Source organism: Bos javanicus, chromosome 16 (assembly GCF_032452875.1).
Source record: "Bos javanicus breed banteng chromosome 16, ARS-OSU_banteng_1.0, whole genome shotgun sequence".
NCBI lineage: Eukaryota > Metazoa > Chordata > Mammalia > Artiodactyla > Bovidae > Bos > Bos javanicus.
Window position 1 is genome coordinate 3,668,032 of NC_083883.1, and position 21,528 is coordinate 3,689,559.

Sequence of the window (21,528 nt, forward strand, 5' to 3'; positions counted from 1 at the left end):
GTTATTTATTTATAATTAACCAGTGGAACCAAAGTAAACTGGAAAATGCTACTCCTACATACTGAATATAATCTCTTGTATTGTAAACTTACACATTTTTATCTTATCGTGAACGTCAAAATATAGTATGTGCCTACATTTTCCCAAGAAACCTTTAATAGAATAATCTAGTCCTTTAAATAAAATTTCAATCCAAGTATTTTCAAGTTCTCTTTATTTTAGGTACTCAATAATTGACTGTGGCTAATGAAAATTTGTCATCGTCTTCAAACTGATGGTTGCATGTCACACAGCTCTTTACACAACTTCTCACCCAAACTTCTTTGGCAGCATAATATGACACTCAATGTAAGTCAGAAATGGGTGAGACACATTTGAACTCCCAAGGATAGAATCACTGGAGTGGAATGTTCAACTTTTGAAGCTGGATGACATTTCTGTTTAAAGCCATGGCCCTCACTCTGCCAGGCAATGTTTAAGTGCTTTATATATGTTACATATATAACACCCTATGTTACCCAACACCCTATAAGGTTGGTATCCCCACTTCTAAATGAGGAAACTGGGGCTTAAGGAGGTTAGACAACTTGCCTCCAATCCCACGGTCAGTGGATAGCAGAGCCAGGATTTGTCCGCAAGCAGACTGGCTGCAGAGTCTGAGCTCTTAACCTCTCAACACTGTCTCCCCAAAAGGGAATGTAAAGTATTGGCTGATTTCATGAAACACACCACTTTTATATTGACCTGCATCACTCCTCGGAAAATATGGGCACAAACAGGAAATCTGGGTATCATGCTATGTGTACATGAAAATATAAATATAAAATTCAAAGTCAGCTTCAACCTAGTATGGAAAGGAGATGTAATTCAGGATGATAATGGTCTCTGCTTCCTTAAAGCTTCACACTGACAGCCTCCACTTTTCTTCGGCCTAGAGTCAGGTCATGAACGTACATCCATACGCACTCACCATTTGCCACCCAAGACTTGTCCAGGGTCTGTGGGACCCCTGCACTTCCCTGGGGTGAGCCATCAGAGGACAGCGACATCGTGCACCAGGGTCATCGGCCCCGACTGGTTCTGCCGTGTCCTGCCACAGACTTCACTGGTATTCTGCTTTTCCCTCACCACTGAAAATGCTGGAGGCTTGTGGCCTCGTTTTCCACGTTGTGCCTGACACTGAGTAGTGGAAGTGGAGGGGGCTTTACATTTCTAGCCCATTCTAAATTTCTGTGTTCTAAAAATGGAGCTGCCTTGTTTAGAAAGTAGCTGCTTGGCTGAAGTAAAAACAACTTAGGCTCTTCTAGGACACGCATTAAAACAAGTGGTTGGAATGGGAAAAAGAACAGTCAGGAAACTCACAGACTAGCAGGACTGAAAGGGTAAGTGAAGTGAGGCTAGAATGGTACCATGGGTGTGAAAGAGCTTGGGAAACTGTGAACGCTTTAGAGATCACTGTGACTCACACACTAAGTGGCCCCTTCACTAGGGTCTAGGCCAGAGGTCCTCAGACGTTAGTATGCATCAGAATGACCTGAAAGATTTGTTGAAACAGATCTTGGGACCCACTGTTTCTGATTCAATAGGTCTGGATGGTGTCCAATAATTTGCATTTCTATCAAGTTTCTAGGTGATGCTGATGTGCTGGTCCTGGGACCTACTTCCAGAACTGTTCATTTAGCCTGCTGGGTGGGCAAAACCCATGGTATCCACAGTAACCACAAGGTAGCTACTCGGATGGGGTTGTTATTATTACCCAGCTCCATCTCTTGGTAACCCCAGTATTTGCTCTCTTCTGCCTCCAGATTACTCAGCCCAGTTTTGCTGAGATTTATGGGGGGAAAAGATTGAATTCCTTTCCTCTCTTCCATGTTTCAATGTCCTGCCATTAAAACCCCTTCTTATTTAAAAGCTGCTTCACAGTTTGCAAAAACTCTCACATACATTATTGTGTTCAAAAATGAGATACTTTCTTATTTCTGAGCACAAAGCTGAGACTCTTCAGAAAAATAGGGGAGGAGGCGATGGGGCAGAACACCCGCTCTCTTCCTTCCCTTTGCATTTGCAGCTCTGAAGGTAGCAATCTGTCCGCGTTTCAGATCAAGGGTCTTAGGATCTGCGTCTTCCTCACCGAAGAGATGCTATAATGTGCGAAGTTAGAGCAAAAAAGGCGTGATGATAAGCATCACTACGGCGCCTCCTCCCCGCCAAATAAAATGAGTGGGTGGGGGACACCCCGACATGTCCAGTGTTTCCTGGAAGGGTCCCTCGGGTGCTTCTGCTAAAATCGCGCCTTGGTGGCCCGACGCCCCTGATCTCAACTCCGCAGCCCGCTGTCCGCAATGCTAAGACGCAGCACTCTAGCCCTCCCGATTGCTCCTGGGGGATCGCGCGGTGCAACCAACCCCAAGGACGCGGCCGCGACGCCCCCCCGGCCCTCGGGGCTCCCTATTGGCCCGCGGCCGTCGTCACGCCCTCCTCGCCTCGCCTCCCCCCGCCCGGCCGCCGCACCGGCCGGCTAGGTTGCACGCTGGCCGCGGGCTCAGGCCGCGGCGGCGGCTTTGCAGCAGGCGGTGCGGCGGTCGGGGGCCGGGCGCGCGGGCGGGGCGGGGGCGCGCTGCGGGCTCCTCCGCCGGCAGGTGCGGGCCGGGGGCCCGCGGCGGGGCTGGGGGCCGCAGTCGCCGCCAAGGGCGGCAGACGAGGACCTGCCCGGCCGGCCGCCCCATGCCTGCCGCGCCCAGCAGCCCGGCCCGCCGGGAGGGATGCGCGGTGCCGCCCGGTTCTCCTCAGCCCTGCGCGTGCCCTGAAGCAGAAAGTTTGGGGGCCGGGGGCCGTCTTCCTCCTCCCGCTCCAATGACTGCCCAAGGACTCCTGCTGCCTAGCCTCGACTGTGACCTGCCTTCTCTCCCCGGGTGGCGATGAACTATTCCAAGCTGTAACCAAGGCTCCCCGCTCCTCGCCCTTTCCTCACCCTCCCTTGAAAAGGTTTATTTTTTCAATTCAAGAGATTGTGATCCGCTCGACTCCCCTCCTCGTTAATAATTTAGACCCCGAGCCTCGTTTCTGAGTGTAAGAGGGGGTGCGGTCTCCCTCCAGGACGGCGCGCTGGAAGGACAGATTCCCCTTGCCGACCCATCTACACCATGAAGAGGTGCAAATCGGACGAGCTGCAGCAACAGCAGGGCGAGGAGGATGGAGCCGGGCTGGAAGATGCTGCTTGCCACCTGCCGGGTGCGGACATCCGGCCTGGGGAGGCCGCGGGTGCTAACTCTGCTGGCGGGCCAACTTCGGATGCGGGCGCTGCCGCGGCGCCCAACCCGGGTCCCCGAAGCAAGCCTCCCGATTTAAAGGTGAGCGCAGACCCTCCCCTTGAGAGCCCAACCGGCGACTTAGCTTTCTCCGCCCCACGCAGAAGTGCTGTAACAGGCTAAAAGTGATGGGGAAGCCAGACAGAGGTCAGAGAGGATGGTCAGATGTTCAGCCAGACCCCGGGCTAGATCTCGGGTACCGTTTGTGCCTCTGTCTTTCAGCTTATTTCAGGCCTCTGTGTTTGTTCCTCATTATTCAGCAGACGTTCTAGTGACTCACGCATCCGAGGTTGTTTGAATAATGTGTGTGAAGCGCTATTCGCAGACAAAGAGCTGGAGAAATCCGAAATGCTAACTAAAAAGTTGACATCCCTTCCCCTCCTTGGAAGGGCAAGAAAATGACAGGGGTGGGAACCCAAGCAAAGGACCATTAGCTCCTTTGCTGAATTAGTTCCCTCCTGGGACCTTCCTGGATTGAAGCTCAGTTTGTCCATCTGTGAAAGGGGAGTGTGGGCTTCCTGCCGTTAGGTGGAGCCAGAGGTTAAGCTAGTGCTTGGAGATCCGGGCTGGTTTCCTAAACCAGCCCCCAGGGTGGAGAACTGACAGGTGGGTGCTTGGTGCTTGCGCTGGTTTGGGGCCTCGGTTTAAGTTGCACACATGCTGAGCCGGCAGGGAGAACCAGGATCCGAAAGAGGCGGCCGCATGCAGCTGGGAGTCCTTATTTTCCAGCCTGAGGTTGTGGAGACAATTATTGAGCTGTACTGGATATGTCTCTATAGTAACTAAAACAGCAGCTGTGATAAATAATGCACCTTTGCTGGAGCTGCCACAGGAATTGCAGGCTCAGGCTTCTCAAGCAAGCTCACAGCCGGGCTGAGAGAGATGTCAGCTCAAGGAAGGAACTTAGATGCCTTGGAGATTGATGCCTTGGGGAGATTTTCTCCAGAGGGGGTGCAAGGTCTTGGCTGAAGGAGCAAAAGGACTCCATTATGTTAAATAAAGCCTGTCTCCTATGGCAGCAGCCACTAAGGAGCTCGCCAGAATAAACCAATGACATTCCTCGTTTGGCGTGAGCGGCACAGAGTCAGGAAGTCAGAGCGCAGGTGAGTGTGCCCTTACCTGTGTGTGTTACCTGTCTGTTTCTTGGGGAGAGGTAAGATGACTTCTGCCTCCATGTGTGTATCTTAAAAATTGGTGGCAGATATTTGAACGTAACCTCTGATTTTGCTGCTGCCCTTTTTCAGAGGATCGGGGCTAGCTTTATGTGTAAGATGAGCTCCACTGGGTAGGCAGTGCAGGGAGAGTCCTTGGTACCTGGCCCGCCTGCCACCTCTGAGCCCACCTGAGTGGTCAGGAGCCATGGTTCCTATTTTCAATGAGATGGTGAAGCAAAAGGGCTGCCCTTAGTGCTGACGTGGGGCGGGGGCAGCCTTCTGCTGCAAACTTCAGCTTCCTTCTGGGCTGATCCAGATGGGTCTGGCCAGCACATCCTGATTCCTTGGCGAGGTGGGATCCTCACCCCAAGTCCGTGAAAAGCAGCCTTGGAAACTCCCCCACGATTCAGCTCCGGCCGCAGTGAAAACCACCGGCTCCGTTCATTTCCCCCGCTGCCTTCAGGAGGGAAGGTGGGCTTGTGGTGTGGGGGCTGCAGTGTCTTTGTCTCTGTAGATAAAGCTGTTGAAAGAAGCTCATTCATCTCCACCCGCTTACCTCTTTTACTCTCTCTCTCCTTTTTGGGTGGGGGTGGGGGGGGTGGTTGACACTCTGATTCTGGTTGGGGCAGACACAGCAACAACAGCTCTACACTTGATATTAAATGCGGGCCGTCCCTGAACCAAAGTTGAGATCAGGACACACCTTTTCTTGTCCTTCCAAGTTGTCCTCCACCCCCATCAGAAAACATATTTCTGAGCTGACCACAGCCATGTGAACCCAGGCTGGCAGCTCAGGGAAAACCTAGCTGCTGCCTGCTCCGTAGGAGCTCAGGGAGACAAGCAGGGCCTTTTCCTGTTTGTCTCCATCTGCTTTTTCACGTGTTTACAAAGTAAGGACTTCAGAGACAGACACGAACTTGGGGGCTATCGCAGTTTAATTTGCTGTGTGATCTCAGGCAAGTCACTCAACTTTTCTGAGCCTTTTTCTGGGGAAAGGGACTAGGAATTTTGAAGTCTGTCCAAACTTGTTTTCCAGCACTGGCATAGTTTTCCAGCAACGGAAAAATCCTATCTTTGGCTCTAGCGCTGCGTATAAGCTAACTTGTTTTAGATGTGATGGTGGTACTGGAATAGGGTAAGTGATTTTTTTAACACCCCCTGTCCCCTACCTGTGTCTGGCCTGGAGCAACCTGCAGTTCTGTTTTCATTTTAAACTTTGGAAACAGGAATTTTTGGTCCCTTAGTCCACTGCTGTTTTCTTGTAATAGCTCTAGGTGTTGTGATGGATTAGCTGCAGTGGAGGAAATCATCTTGAGAAAAAAAAAAAAAAGGTTTTGTCTGAAGCACCTCGTGGAAGTTGGGTGAAAGGAGAGGACAGAATGATCTACTTGTGCCCTGATAGCCAAGCTTGTCGAGCAGCCCCAGAGCAGGGGCTCCGGTGGTCTCCCTTCTTGTCCTTCAGTGTCCTGGAGGACTGCACTGTAGACTTCTCCTGTGGCGGCCTGGGATCTGAGATTGGGGGCCATGGAGGACCAGTGAGGAGGAAAAATAGTTAAGCAGCAATTTTAAAACTCTAACTGAAAAATAGCCTGAAAAAGTACATTGCCCCACAAGCAGCTTATGCAGGTGCTTTGGAGGCCTTCTCAGCTACTCTGCACACTTAATGTGACCTTCAGGGGCAATGTCACCAGACACTCCTGCAACAGGAGCCCCAAAATTCAGAGTCACATCGCCTTCCCCCTTGGCTTGTGGCTTGGACTCCGTTGACCCACTCGAGTTCATGTCTTGGATTCATTTGTGGTCATTATCCAGGCCTTTGCTCCTGCCAGTTTCCTTACTAGCTGGGAGGACACGCTAGATTGCTGCTTACAGACAGTGTTGGCTGACCAAAAGTACACTGAGATTTTCCAGCAAGTAAACCCAGTGCTAGTGAGAGCGGGAGTGGGAGGAGCTCAGGGGAAAACTGCAGAAAGGGACATGGAGCACATGTTCCTGTTAGAAACACAACATGTGGTAGATGTCGCTAAGGCCCGGGATGGGTGGCTAAGCACGAGAGTCAGCTGGCTCTGCCCTGAGGCCTTTTAGAAGCCCGAGGGCAGGGGAGGAAATCGCCAGCCTTGCCATCTCTCCCACCCCTGAGCAACTGGAGGACTTGTGCCTCTCCTGAAAGGAAGGCTCTGGGTATGCTGGCCAGAAACCGTCCCCTAGACTTTCCCTGAGCTTCTTTTTCCTTTCACAGATGCCTCTGCGATTCATTTCCCCAGAGAGTTCTGAACAGTATTAATATTTTTTCCAAGAAGAAGAAGGGGGTGCTCTGAAGTGCATCATCCCAGTCCTGGTTCGAAGTGCTTCTAACTCAGGACTCACTTGGGTGCCTTCATCTGTACCATTCACTAGTCTTCCTGTCTGCTCGGAGTGAAGAGCGATTCGGAACCAAAGAGCTGAGGGAGTCACAGCTGAATCCCGTAGGACTGTGCTTGCTGGCTCGCAGCCTGTGCTGAGCATGGGCGCACCACGTTCCTCGCCGCTCCCGGAGCGCCCGCTGGCGAAGGCTTCACGGGGCAGCAGATACTGACCTTCCATGGGAAAGCCTGTTTTAGATTGTGAAACATGCCATGTTTGTAAAAGTGTCTGAGAGTATGTGTACTCTTTAAATAACAGGGGCAAAATAGATACCCCAGCTACCTGCTACCCAAGAGGGGGAACATGTATATTTCCAAGAAGCTTCTGCTTATTTTTCTGTTCTTTTGTTGATTTTTAAGGCCCTGGGTTTTGATGAAATTTGTGGGCCTCAGTTTCTCTACTTTTTCAACGGAGAAGATCAGCAGCTTCGGGGAATGCTGGTGAGGTGGAAAGGTGCCTGTGCTCTAGGGCCTGGGGAAGGGTTCTGGCGGTAGGCAGGGCTCTCTGTGGCCTTCTGCAGCAGGGGGCCCCCAGCTGTCCTGCAGAAGGGACATGTTCCAGCGTGACGATTTCTGCAGTCTCAGGTGGGAGCGGGACCCTAGGAGAGGTTTCATCTGGAGAGGTACAGTCGAGGTAGAGCCAAGAATAAGGAAATGGGTAATCAGTTCTTTGGCAGCAGGTGCTGCCTCGGCCTCCAGGCAAACAGGCTGAAACACTTGCAAGAACGTCCTCATCAAAGCACACCGAAGTTTAAGGGTGCTTCAAGCATCACTGATGAAATCAGAAACATGAGGTTGATCAGAAGAGGTGTGCTTAGAGCAAGTTGTAAAGGGTGGAACTTTAATTACTGAAGAAGAGGAGAGCACTTTCTACGTGAGAGGGCAAGTGTCAGGTCCCCTGTAAGGCCACTGACTAGATGCAGCTCCCCAGCCCTGTAAGTAGTCAGGCTCAGTGGAGGGTGATGAAGAATGCAGAGGGTGTCTGTTTTTGTCCCACCTGGACCTAACGGGAGGAGCATGGAGGGTCCTTGGGCCTGGGGTTGCCCCTCCCCCACCCCCACTGCGTTCAGGAATTTTCAGAGACGTTGTGGATATGGACTCGGGAGGGACTGGTGGCCAGTGGGAAAGCACATGCCAAATGAAGCTGTCTGTTCTGCTGCATATCGCGTTCTAGATGAATCCCCAGCTGCCCTTGTCCCAATGAGAACTGTCTTGCAGGCTTGGCATCTACAGAATGTGCTATTTTTTGTGTATTTAATTGTCTTCACTGCCAATCCCATTAATAAGAATCTCTCCCTCAGCAAGGAATTGAAACATCTGATAGAACCTGAATTGGGAGGCTGAAGTTTTAAAAAATACGTGTCAGGACTGGGGAAAAAAAATCTCAGGTGGCTTCTCAGTGGTGGTCTTGGAGGCCAACTCAAAACTCATGTCTGACTTCATTTCTCCTCTAAGAAATGGGCTTTGAAATTCTCATAGTAAAGAATGAATACATTCTTAGAACGAGGCCACACTGGTAGGGTCCACCTTTATCAACCAAACACTTAAGCCTCTCTCTATGTTAAGAACTAAACAAAGCTGTTTGAGGGATCACAGGTATGTTTTGTGACTGTATGAAAAAGATAATATTTGATTTTTCATACCTATTGGCTAAAGGCGTCCAGCCAGGTTAGCTGAATGATGTCCACTTGGAAAACAAAGCTGGCTGGGAGAACATGGGCCTTGACCTAAGCCATTTGTGAGGACAGTCAACACATCCAGGCTCCTGGGTCTCTGTTCATCTTTCCCCAGGAAGCTCGATCTTGGCAGTTACTGAGATGACAGACTGAGATGAGGTTTAAACTGCAGCAGGAGAGATCTGGGCTAGACATGAGAAAAAGTTGTGCAGCTGAGCTTTTAAATCTTTGGAAAAAGGTAATTGTCTAAGGATTAAATCTCCTTTTTAAGATGATCTTGTAGATGTGCATAGTTTCCGCTCAGAAATTTATTAAGCAGCGACGGGGCTCAAATTATAAAGAATCTACCTGCAATGCGGAAGACCTGGGTTTGATCCCTGGGTCGGAAAGATCCCCTGGAGAAGGGATTGGCTGTCCACTACAGTATGCTTGCCTGGAGAATTCCATGGACAGAGGAGCCTGGCAGGCTGCAGTCCATGGTGTTACAAAGAGTCAGACATGACTGAGCAACTAACACTTTCACTTTCAATGGCCATATTGGTGTGAAGGTCTCTGCCCGCTACCATTGGAGGCACAGAGATAATAGATGATATAGCTCCTGCCCTCTATGTACTCATTGAGGATTCCATCCAGAGGCTAGTGAAAAGTTGGATAACAGTTTGAGAGAGCCCTGTCACAAGGCAGAATGTGATTAATGGCAAGATGAATGGTGTAGATAACGAGCTCTCTGGAGTTCAGAGCAGGGTGGTGAGATCTCTTTAGACTGGCGTGGTACGAGAGGACTGTATGCAGCAGGGGAGGTGGGTGGTGAAGGGTAGGTAGGACGAGAAGAGGCAGAGAGAGGGCATACCAGGAAGATAACTTTAATCAGAATCTTTTATGCTGGTATATGTTGAGCCAATTCTGCCTAAAGACCCATTGTATGAGGTCACTTGACCTGACTTGCATTGACTCCAGAATTCTCTGAGCAATAAAGGAATAAGAAGTTTAAATAAAATTGAGAATGGGAAAATCATTTGCCCCTAAGTTGAAATCTGTTCTTTTTTTTTTTTTTTTTTATGTCAGCTGGGTTGCTGGGGGAGAAAAAAATGATTCCGAAAGTCTTTCATCACTGTGTTTTTAAGAGAGACAGTTGCAGCCGCTCACTCTTCTCCATCACTATGGCCATGAGCGCCAGACCTGGGGTGACTGCTCCTCTCATGCTCCAGCCCCAGGCTCCCCACCCAAGGCTTCTTAAGGGCAATCGGAGACTTCTGCAATGCACTTTTTATCTTGAGAGTAGGACTCTGTGGGTTTTTACAGTGATTAGCTCTTTAATGCTGGCCCTGTTTCCATAGAGACCCTATAAATAGAGGAACGTTGGCGACCTAGGCTTGCTGAGACTCACGGTGACCCAGTCACCCCACTGAACCCTACCCGCCAAACCAGTGGTGGGGCAGAGGGCGTTTCAAACCCAGCTGGGAGGAGGGGAGATGCAGTCAGCTGCCAGGTGGGGTAATTAGCTATAGGTCAGCATCACTTTTAAAGATCCTTTCAGCATTAATGGGAGTTATTAAGAACACAGGGACTTGGAAGAATTAGAAGCCTCTTTTGGCTGTTTTTAACCAGATGGTACCAAAGTCACTGCACCCCAAAGCATTTTGCTTGATCTCAGGCAGCTGTGTTTGCAGCTTTTGGAGCAGACTTCCCCTTTTGGGGACCTACACCCAGGGAGGAGAACAGATGAAGCCTAACTGTTCGGAGACCACAGCCTTCTCAGGAAGGATCTTTCGGAAACCATTTAGTCCACCCTTTCTTCCTGAGAGGATGATGGCACCCCAAGGAGGCGGGGCCCTTCCTGCCCTTAAAGATGATTCAGGGGAGGGTAGCAAACATCCCTCATTTCCCTCTGCAGGCGTGGGCACCTGGCCCTGGGGCGCTCTGCATTCTGCCTCCCTTCTGGCCTCTGGGCAGTTGTGGGACAGTTTGTGCTCATTCTCGTGGATTGGGATAGCTGTTTGTGTCCCACCTCTCACTCCGAAGCAGCTCAGCTCTCTCCTCCTAATAAATACATGGCTGCGTTTGGCCACCAAAATGGCTCCTGGTAGCTGGGGAAAAGCAGGAGTCAGTGTGGAGAAGCAAGTGACATTTAGTAGCTGGAACCTGTTAGTCAGAGCAGGTGGTGCTTTCTGCTGCGTTGGTGGCTGAGTTCCCTCAAGCTAGTCACCATGGTTTTCCTCATTTCCAAAACTTGTGGCTGGTTATGTGTGTGTGCCGGGCTTTTTGTTTTGTTTTTTTTTTAAATACTTACCATGTTACGTCAAAACTCCTTAACCATCTCCTCTCTGACACCCACATGCGTGTAACACTCGGCTTTCTTGCCTTGCTCTTTGTGAGGATAAACCCCTTTGTATGGAGCCACCTCCCTCCGACCAGCATTCTTTGTCTTCTTTGTTTTGTTCTTTTTCTTCTTCCCCACCGTGGACTTTAGCACACTCTTCCGTGCTGCTGGGACAAAGGTCCTTGGGTCACCCTGTCTCTCCTTGACCTGCAGAACGGAGGGCAGGGTGGGCAAGGAAGACCTACACTGGTTACAGCTCTTGCCCACGTCCTATGACGTAACACGAGAAGATCTACCGCCTCGGGTCAGGGGACTGAGCTCCCCACGACTCAGGCATTTTGTCCTGTTTTCATCCTGCCTGTTCCATTGTTGTTGTTCAGCTGCTAAGTCGTGTCCAGCTCTTTGCGGCCCTATGAACTGCAGCACACCAGGCTTCCCTGTCCTTCACCATCTCCAGATCTTGCTCAAACTCATGTCCATTGAGTCAGTGATTCCGATTCTCTTCTGGGACCTGTGTAAATACTGTGTCTGCTTTAGTCTTGGAATCGGTGTGTGAGCCAGTGGAGGCTCACTCGAGTAGAAGTTGGAGACTCTTCTCCGGGAATGGAACGAGCCGCTTAGCTGTGCTCTGCTTACGTTTCTTCATCTGTAAGATGGAGACACATCCTGCCTCCCAGGCTTACACTCGTGTCAGGCAAGAAGGACAGCACACATCGGAAAGCACCTTGAAAAATGCTGTCGTATGATGTTTAGAATAGCCTGACCGAGGTATTTTGGATGCAGAGCAATATGGCAGACAGTGGTGACTGCTGTCCCCAGCGCCCACCCCTACCTCCCGGGGCTCCGGGAGAGGAGGTGCCTCGGAAGTCTAGTGCCGTCTTTTGAAGGAAGTCTGTGTCTGACTCAATGTGGAAGAGGGGCCTCAGCGTTGGAGAAGCTAGGCTGGGAGTGCCAGGGAGGGAAGGGAGAGGCCTGGAGTAGAATGCTAGAAAGACCGTTTGTAATATGTAATGTGACCACTTGGCAGAAGTTGCTGGGCAAGTGCCAGAGCCAGCTGGCCCCATCCGTGATGTCTGCAGGAAGGTCTGGTATCAGCCTGGGCCCGAGGAGGGGGAGGGTGTCCCGGTCTGTCTCTGGTCCAGAGGCCGCAGGATCTGGCGGTTTCCAAGTCTGGCAGAATGCACGCCTCAGTCCGGCCTTCCTTGAACGTGGTGGTTTTACCTGAGCCGACTCTGCCCCGGGCTGGACCTGGAGATGGCGGCTCCGTGGAGAGACTCAGCACCTCCAGGGCGGCCCCAGGATTAAATTCTTAAGAAGCAGTGGTGGTCACCTTCATCTCCGCACCTAAGAATGGAAATGTTGCTGCTGTCGCTTTTATTAGTTTCTGGGAAATTCAAGTGAGATCATGCAGGAGAAAGAGCATATTGAAAACTGTAAACCAGAAGTTCACAGTGAGCTGTGGTGATAAAACTTATCTGGTCTGTAAAATGGGTGTTATAAAGGCCCCACCTACTTTGAGGATGGTGGGACTATTCAAACGGGGTGAAAAGTGAAAATCCTCCACTTTGACACAAATCCACAGTAGTGTGCGTAGCTACTGACATCAGATGTAAGTGCAGCTATCTGCACAAAGCACGCTGAGGTGTCAAGTAGCAGTGAGGGTGATGCTGCGCTGTGTTTAGTCACTCTGTCGCGTCCAGCTCTTTGCGATCACACGGACTACAGCCCACCAGGCTCCTCTGTCCATGGGAATTCTCCAGGCAGGAAGATTGGAGTGGGTTGCCGTGCCCTCTTCCTGGGTATCTTCCCAACCCAGAAATCAAACTGGGGTCTGCATTGCAGGCGGAGTCTTTACCAGCTGAACCACCTGGGAAGCCCTACCAGAGTGAAAGTGAAAGTCGCTGAGTTGTGTCGAACTCTTTGCGACCCCATGGACTGTAGCCTGCCAGGCTCCTAGTCCAAGGAATTCTGGCCAGAATACTGGAGTGGGTAGCTTTTCCTTTCTCCAGGGGATCTTCCCAACCCAGGGATCAAACCCAGGTCTCCTGCATTGCAAGCAGATTCTTTACCAGCTGAGCCACAAGGGAAGCCCAGGAATACTGGAGTGGGTAGCCTACAGTTAGAGTGGGGTTGGCTAATACAGATCTGAAGATGGTTTTCTCTTGGTGTCTGCATGGTTCAAGTTTTCTCCTCTGTAAGTTTGTTTCTAGAAAAAAAGAAAATCCAGTACTTGTAATCCTTTGGAAGGTTTCCTAGCTGACAGGCTGCCTCCCAAGGCCGTTCCTTACAGATGAAGACATCCTGTAGCTCACGGAGCCCCGGGTTGCTTGGTTCTGAGTTCCCCTCTCAGGAGTTAAGGGTTCCGCTGGCCCTCCAAGTCCCAGCCCTCCGCCTGCTGGCTCTGAAGTTCTCTGCTGAGGGTCGGCTCTACCACGTGAGCCGGCCCCCATGCAGAAGCAGTGGTCTGGAGTTATCCCACACATGGCCTCGCCCTGGCCAGGCCGTAGACTGCCCCTCTCTGAGCAGTTCTGCCTGGAGAGCTGGTGGAGCACCTCAGGGGCAGGACTGTGAAAGCCTGGGGCCAGGGCACCACTGGGCTCCAGCGCCCCCTTGGTCTGCTCCAGCCTGTGGACAGCTGGTTCTGATGTGTGTGCTGAGGAAGTTGTCACTTTACTGCCTGCAATTCAAGGTGTGCCTGTAGACGTAGTTTGTGGGCTTTTTTACATTTACCAGGTTATTATGCCGGATACAAATGAACAGCCAAACGAAGAGGCACACTTCATGGGTGCGATTAACCTGAGTGCACAGGTTAGGCCCTGAGCGACCAACCTCCAGTGAAGATGTTTGGAAGGGTCTTGGGTACAGGAGTTTCTGTTGCCCTGGAACTGGGATGTGCTACCCTCCTGGCATGTGGAAGTGTTCATCAACCTGGAAGCTTCAGTAAAATTTATTGCTATGTCAGAAATGAGATTGGCTATAAATAAGAGAAATTTATTCTAAAGTTGTATAGGTAATGATAGACTTGTTTATTTCATGAACCAAGAATCCCAGGGTAGGTATCCACACCCAGTTTGGTGACTCCATGGGGTCATCAGGTTCCCAAGCATATCCCTGGGGGCTTTACCAAGATGGCTGTTGGTAAAGCACGATCCAGGCATTACCTCCACATTCCAGGTGGGAAGAAGCAAGAAGGGCTTCTTCTGCACAAAGCCTTTATTAGGAAAGCAAAAGTTCCCCCAGAAAGCTCATCTGCTTTTCATTGGCCAAGACTGTGTCATGTAGCTACCCCAGGCTCCTGGGGCCTCTGATGAAGCAAGAATTTTTAGTGTGGTGCAGTAAGGCCATGCAATTTGGGAAGAAAGAAAGGAGAATAGATATTGGGTAGGTGATTAACAATATCTGCTACATAGTATAATCTGATTGCATGACCCTGATTTTCCCAAGGAGCATTGCAATGAGGCATCTTTTGGGCCAAAAGAGGATCCTGAGGAAGGATCTGATTTAGAAGGAAGGAGGTCTCATGGGTGGAGGGAGAATCCATCCAGAGGGATAAAACTCATGAGCCAAGTGCTGCCAGCATGTGCCACTGAGCCCCAGACTGTAGCCACAAGGATACTGTGACCAGGAACCCTGAACCATGTGTGGATTAGGAGTGTCCTGAGGGAAGCCATGGGGATACACATATGTGGGAAGGAGAGGAGTGGGTGTGGGTTCCCCCCTTCCCGCAGCCGTTCACGGGGATCTTCCAGTTTCAGGTGGCTGTAGGAGCTGCACTAGTATCCCAGGAACAGACCCCTTACCTCTGCCCCCAACCAGCTTTGCACTCACAGCGTTCTTCGTCCTTCTCCCTTCAGAAAATCCAGCAGCTCTCAGAGGGCTCCATGTTTGGCCACGGCCTGAAGCACCTATTCCACAGCCGCCGCCGGTCGCGGGAAAGGGAGCACCCGTCGTCTCAGGACCCCCAGCAGCAGCAGCAGGGCATGTCCGACCACGAGTCCCCGGACGAGAAGGAGCGCTCCCCAGAGATGCACCGCGTGTCCTACGCCATGTCCCTGCACGACCTGCCCGCCCGGCCCACCGCCTTCAACCGCGTGCTGCAGCAGATCCGCGCGCGGCCCTCCATCAAGCGGGGCGCCAGCCTGCATGGCGGCGGCGGGGGCGGCAGCCGGCGCGCCAAGAGCAGCTCCCTGGAGCCGCAGCGCGGCAGCCCCCACCTGCTGCGCAAGACCCCCCAGGACAGCGGCCTGGCCGCCATCCTGCACCAGCACCAGGGCCGCCCCCGCTCCTCCTCCACCACCGACACGGCCCTGCTGCTCCCTGACGGCGGCTCCCTCCTGGCGGAGGAGGCCGAGGGTCTCGGTGACAAGGTGAGGCTGGCCTTCCGGGCAGGGGCCGCTGTGCGGGGGACCTCAGGCCTCGAGGACCTGAGCTGGGGCCTGGCCTGGTGGGTGCGGCACACCGCCTCTGGGGACCTGTCTGTTTCATGGAAGGAGCCAGAGAGAGGACCAAGCCAGAAGCAAGGGGCGAGCCCCCCAAAGCCGATTTTTGTTTGCTTAGGAATTTAGTTTTGCAAAATTATCTTTTGATCGGGCTGATAGTAATTTTGGTGTGTTTTCCTTGAGCGTGCTCTCAAGAAACAATACATGCGGCAGTTTGGACTAGCATCAACCATGGTTGTGCCACTTTATGCCTGAGTCAACTCAATTTTTTTGCACTTTAATTTTTCTCAATTAAAAATAGAAATAAAAAAAAAGAAAATAAAATAAAAATAGAAATAATAGTAGTAGAATTGCTTTAGGATTAAATAGGTTCGTATATGTCACATTTTTGGAATAGAGTCTGGTGTGGTATAGTTTTTATTATTGCCAGCCCAAGATGACAGAGGAAGAATCCATGAAGGGCTGTTTGGAAGGGAGAAAATCTAGTTGGATATTTCTGAATTTCTATGTTCACATTTTCATTCATGTACTAAGTATTTCATGCATACTTATTATGCGCTATAAGAATGAATGAGCTGGAGGGAATAAGTGGGGGTAGGGCTGTCCTCACTGAATAGAAGGGAGACAGACGGGTGAGCAGGCAGAATGGGGTGATGAGGGTGTGACAGAGGATGTGAGAACTTGTCGGGGAGGACCTTCTGGAGGAAGCCACTGAGCTGAATCTTGAAGAAGGAGTACAATTTAGCCAGAGGACTGGGGGCAAGCGTGGGGGCTGGAAGGGTATAGTGTACAGAGAAACAGGCCGCTGCTGGGGACTGCCTCGGATTCACTGCAGTTGGCGTGTCCAGCGCTTTTGGGGACCGACAGGTAGGCAGAGGTTAGATCACACCAGGTCTTGCCATGTGGAGCCTGGGGGAGTGTGACGTTGTCAGAGGGTGTTAGGTAGGAAACTGGCCAGAGGAGGCCCCACTGGGTCTCAGTGTAGACAGTAGGTTAGGAAGAGGGGCAGGAATGGAGTCAAAGAAACCATTATCAGAGCTGTTGCTGGAGCCTAGGCCGCATCCGTGAGGATGGGAGGGCAGAGACAAACTCAGAGGGCCTCTGGCAGTTCTCATCAATGGCACTAGGCAAGAAGGTGGACGTGGAAGATGGAACTGAGCTGGGTGTGGATGAGACTTTGAAGCAAGTGTTAAGGACAATGGAGCCGAGAGCTGATGTATAAGGGACAGCAGCAGGTCTATAGGAGTGAACCTGGGGAGGGATGATGTCGAAGCATGACAGAGGAGTTTTCAGAGGGAGGAAGTTTTCAACAAAGTGAAATGCGGTGAGAGTGAAAGGTCAGATCTGGATTTGAACACGTACGTCGATGGTATCAAGCAGTGAGGGTCACTGATAACTGTGGCAAGAAACTGGTTTTAGTAGACTGCGGAGATGGTAGAAGTGGAGGGGCAGCTCTTCTGCGGGGAGAAAGGACAGAATTGGTTGAGACAGTCTGGTTTGTGTTAGTTTTTAAAAGACGGGCAGGGAGGGCTACAGATCACTTTAGTGGGTCAGGAAAAAGGCTTTTGACTTCTTTGCTCAGTGAAATGGGAAGCCGTTAGGTTTTGGACAGATGAGGGACACCATTTAAGGAGACGGATCTGGGTGCTGTGTGGAGGCCAGGCTGTGAGCAGGGAGCCTAGGAAGCTGTTGGAAGCCCCCAGAGGTGAGATGCCAGGGATTGCTGCAGGGTGAGAGTCGGGGGAGGGCTGGATTCTGGACTCCCCTCAGAGATCAAACAACAACAGTTCCTGAAGGATGCGGGGCAGGGCAGAAAGGGAGCAGGCAGAGAGGGCTCACAAGTTTTGGCCTGGTTGCTGAGAAGAAGAAATTGCCATTAGCTGAGTTGGATCAGCACAGCTAGGGGGACTGTGGGGGCAGAAATCAGAGCTAGTCTTTGGACACGTTCCGTTTGAGATGATTGTTAAACATCCACGTGGACATGCCAAATAAGCAGTCAGATGTTGGAGTCTGTAGTCTTGGGAAGAGACCCAGGCTGGAGACAGACGTTTAGGGGTTGTCAGCATATAGAGTATTTAAAACGATGGCCCTGAACCATCTGCAAGCTTAGTTTCAACTGCAGAGACGTCTGTGCCAAGAATGAGATCTGGATGTGTCGGCTGCAAGGAAAACGTGGCTTTGTGGAAGGAAGGGAGACCCAGAGGGAACTAGCAGCAGGAACCAAGTTGTTCAGCCCTTCAGAAGCAAGTTTTTTTTGTTTGTTTTGGGTTATTTTTCGCCATGCAGCACAGCTTACAGTATCTTAGTTCCCCCACCGGGGCTTGAACCTGGGCTCTGGCAGTGAAAGTGCCGTGCCCTAACCACTGGACTGCTACAGAATTCCCAGTGAGCAAGTATTTTATTTGCAGCAGCCACCAGGCCCGCCTCTTGCTGCTGCTGAGTCAGTGGATACCTTTAGAACAATCCTAAAACAGGGTCTCTGGTCCTGGAGCCATTTCACGAGGAGAGAGAACGTGGGCATTGTAGTCCTGAAGCTGTCTGAGCAGATGGAGTGGGTACACAGCGGGCACTTTTGGAGGCTGGCAAAGTTTGTTGCTGTTTGCTGAGTGGGAATGCAGGGGGCTAGGGGGATGGGAGGGCATCAACTGGGTAGTTTTTCCACGAGGTTCATGTTTGGTCTTCACACTGCCCCCAAGATATCCAGGAGGCAGACAGGGTTCTGTTCTTTGTTGCTGGTGGAAGACATGACTGCAGACTCTTGGGTGAGCTCACTGTGGGGTGGTTCCCTAGGTGCAGGGTGGAAATGGGGAAAATGGTTATTCCTGTGACTGTTTTATATCCTTATTTAGAAGGTTCATCTTTCCAAAGCTTCGCCACCTGTGTTCTTCAGTCGCTCAGCCCTGTCCAGCTCTTTGTGACCCCATGGACTACAGCACGCCAGGCTTCCCCGTCCTTCACCATCCCCTGGAGCTTGGTCAAACTCATGCTCACTGAGTCGGTGATGCCATCCAACCATCTCATCCTCTGTCGTCCCCTTCCCCTCCCGCCCTCAATCTTTCCCAGCATCAGGGTCTTTCCTAATGAGTCGACTCTTGGCGTCAAGTGCCGAAGTATTGGAGTTTCAGCTTCAACATCAGAACTTCCAATGAATATTCAGGACTGATTTCCTTTAAGATGGACTGGTTGGATCTCCTTGAAGTCCAAGGGACTCTCAAGAATCTTCTTTTGAACAGCACAGTTCAAAAGCATCAATTCTTCGGCACTCAGCCTTCTTTAGGGTCCAACTCTCACATCCATACATGACTACTGGAAAAACCATAGCTTTGACTATACAGACCTTTGTTAGCAGTGTAATGTCTCTGCTTTTTAATATGCTGTCTAGATTGGTCATAGCTTTTCTTCCAAGGAGCAAGTGTCTTTTAATTTCAAGGCTGCAGTCACCATCTGCAGTGATTTTGGAGCCCAAGAAAATGAAGTCTGTCACCGTTTCCATTGTTTCCCCATCTATTTCTCATGAAGTGATGGGACTGGATGCCATGATCTTAGTTTTTTGAATGCTGAGTTTTAAGCCAGCTTTTTCACTCTCCTCTTTCACTTTCATCAAGAGGTTCTTTAGTTCCTCTTCGCTTTCTGTCATAAGGGTGATGTCATCTGCATATCTGAAGTTGTTGATATTTCTCCCAGCAGTCTTGATTCCAGCTTGTGGTTCATCCAGCCTGGTATTTCTCGTGATATACTCTGCATATAAGTTCAATAAGCAAGGTGACAATATACAGCCTTGATGTACTCCCTTTCTCAATTTGGTACTAGTCTGTTGTTCCATGTCTGGTTCCAACTGTTGCTTCTTGACTTGAAAACAGGTTTTGCAGGAGACAGGTAAGGTGGTCTGGTATTCCCATCTCTATAAGAATTTTTCACAGTTTGTTGTGATCCACACAGTCAGAGGTTTTAGCGTAGTCAATGAAACAGAAGTAGATGCTACCAGAAGTAGAATTCTGGAACTCTCTTGCTTTTTCTATGATCCAGCGGATGTTGGCAATTTGATCTCTGGTTCCTCTGCCTTTTCTAAAACCAGCTTGAATAGCTGGGAGTTCTTGGTTCACTTACTGTTGAAGCCAGGCTTGGAGAATTTTGAGCATTACTTTACTAGCGTGCAAAATGAGTGCAGTTGTGCAGTAGTTTGTCTTTGGCATTGCCTTTCTTTGGGATTGAAATGAAAACTGACCTTTTCCAGTCCTGTGGCCACTGCTGAGTTTTTCAAATTTTCTGGTCTATTGAGTGCAGCACTTTCACAGCATCATCTTTTAGGATTTGAAATAGCTCAACTGGAATTCCATCACCTCCACTAGCTTTGTTTGTAGTGATGCTTCCTCAGGCCCACTTGACTTCACATTCCAGGATGTCTGGCTCTAGGTGAGTGATCACACCATTGTGGGTATCTGGGTCACGAAGATCTTTTTTTATAGCTCTTCTGTGTATTCTCGCCACCACTTCCTAATATCTTCTGCTTCTGTTAGATCTGTACCATTTCTGTCCTTTATTGTGCCCATCTTTGCATGAAGTGTTCCCTTGGTATCTCTAATTTTCTTGGAGAGATCTCTAGTCTTTCCCATTCCATTGCCTGATTAATCCTGATGACATCTCTGTGAAGTTGCCAGAGCAGTACTGTTATCTCCATTTTATAAATGAGCAGACCGAGGTCTAGAGGAATCAGGAGGCTGCTTGCCTAAGGGCACCTGCCTAGTCTGTGGCAGAGAGGCGACTAGATCCTGTGTTTCTAGCTCGTCCACTAGACCAAACAGATCTGAAGTCTCTAATACCGCCAGGGACCTTTTATGCAACACCTGTGGTGAGCGGGTTGCCTCCTCCCAAGGACAGTGACTTTATCTCTTGGTTGCTGTTTCCCCTTCTGTGTACATCCCTTCTGACCCGGTACTGTCCCCTAGGAATGGGTGTGGCCCTGGGGGATGCTGAGAAGCGAGGATGCCTTCACGTCCTGTGGAAAGGGGTCTTCCAGGCGTCAGCGAACCCTGCGTGGTCAGCCAACTCCCTCAAACCCAGAGGCCCTTGGCTGGTGTGCGAAGCTGGTGGTAGTCCCGCCCTGGTCTCTGGGCGTGAATAGAAGGGATTCTTCTCTCTCTAGTAAACACAGCCCCACATGCTCTCTGCAAGCTCCCTGGTGATTACTAGCATCTATTTTTAATTCATAAGCCTCCCCCACTACCCACACCCCTTGCCATTGTTTAGAAACCAGCAGCTGCCTTTCAGCCCAGAGCTGGCCCTGCCGGGGGTTGAATTGCCCATACACCCTGGAGGCAGCTTCAGTTCCTCAGCTGTCCTGAGAGGCTCAGCCCAGCCCCTCCCTAGGAAAGTGGGGCACCTGAAGCCTCATGGAAGGCAGGGTGCAGCAGAGGCACAGAGAGGGGTTTGTAGTCCCAGGAGGCAGCTCAGCCCTGGTGTGGTTTGCCTCCAGATCCACTTCGAGATTGTGCCTTAAATGATTCCCCTTTCAAAACAGAAACAGATTATCACCTCAGCCTCGCCATTCTGCTTTCTACTATTGGTGTGACACTGAGCAAGATCACCACTCTTATAATCTAGAAAGCAGATACGTGAAGTTATCGCCATTGGTGCACTGGGCCACCGGCAGATGAGCAGGCAGTGACATCGGGTTCCCGTTTGCGTGTGGGCTTAACCTCTGGAAACCCGGGCCCTGGCGGTTTCAGCAGGAGCCGCCGGTGGTGCGTGCAGTGGCAGTAGTTAGGCCGCTTGGTTCCTCGGCAGGGAAGTCTCAGCCCTCTTCCCAGTCTCTCTTTTGCTGAGCAGCAGTTCTCAGAAAATGTAGTGTGCTGTCAGGAAAGCCCAGCAGCTCTTCTGTCCTGCCTTGATAACCTGCTCCTAGACTTCCAGAGAGTGGATTTGTCGTCGAAGGGGTCAGAGATTGTTTTCCCTTTCTCCCAAGTTGGGCTGGGTCATTGCTTCCCTCTTGGCCCTGTTCAGAAGCTCTCCGTAGCTGTTGCTTCAGGGAAGGCTTGAGCTGGGTGCTGCGGTGGGAGGGTCTCTGGAGAGGGAGAGCCTGGCATGCTCATAGCTCACAGCCAGCTCTGCCAGCCTGGCCCTGACCTTGCCCTGGTCATCCTGCCCTGTCTGTGCAGAGAGGCTGGTCCCCCTAAGGACGAGGCATGGCACAGGTTGGGGGGTGGGTGTCTGAAGCTCACAGAGGGTGTCC

The 21,528-nt window shown here is 50.9% G+C and overlaps 1 protein-coding gene and 1 long non-coding RNA gene across 3 annotated transcripts in view; both read left to right on the forward strand.

The window, feature by feature from the left end:
• The first annotated feature begins 2,656 nt into the window (after positions 1-2,656).
• TMCC2 (transmembrane and coiled-coil domain family 2) overlaps positions 2,657-21,528 on the forward strand; it is a 37,958-nt gene continuing 19,086 nt past the window's right edge. The window contains exons 1-3 of one of the 2 annotated variants that reach the window (XM_061381996.1): positions 3,262-3,350; positions 4,328-4,411; positions 14,715-15,227. In XM_061381996.1, the coding sequence (XP_061237980.1) occupies positions 14,742-15,227 (486 nt within the window). In that variant the 5' untranslated portion in view covers positions 3,262-3,350; positions 4,328-4,411; positions 14,715-14,741. Of the gene's footprint in view, positions 3,351-4,327; positions 4,412-14,714; positions 15,228-21,528 lie in introns of both variants that reach the window. The other variant, XM_061381995.1, reaches the window with a different exon arrangement.
• LOC133227483 (uncharacterized) lies at positions 4,423-9,555 on the forward strand. Its single transcript, XR_009729844.1, has 2 exons — positions 4,423-5,597; positions 6,702-9,555. It is a non-coding gene; the product is annotated as an uncharacterized LOC133227483 (long non-coding RNA).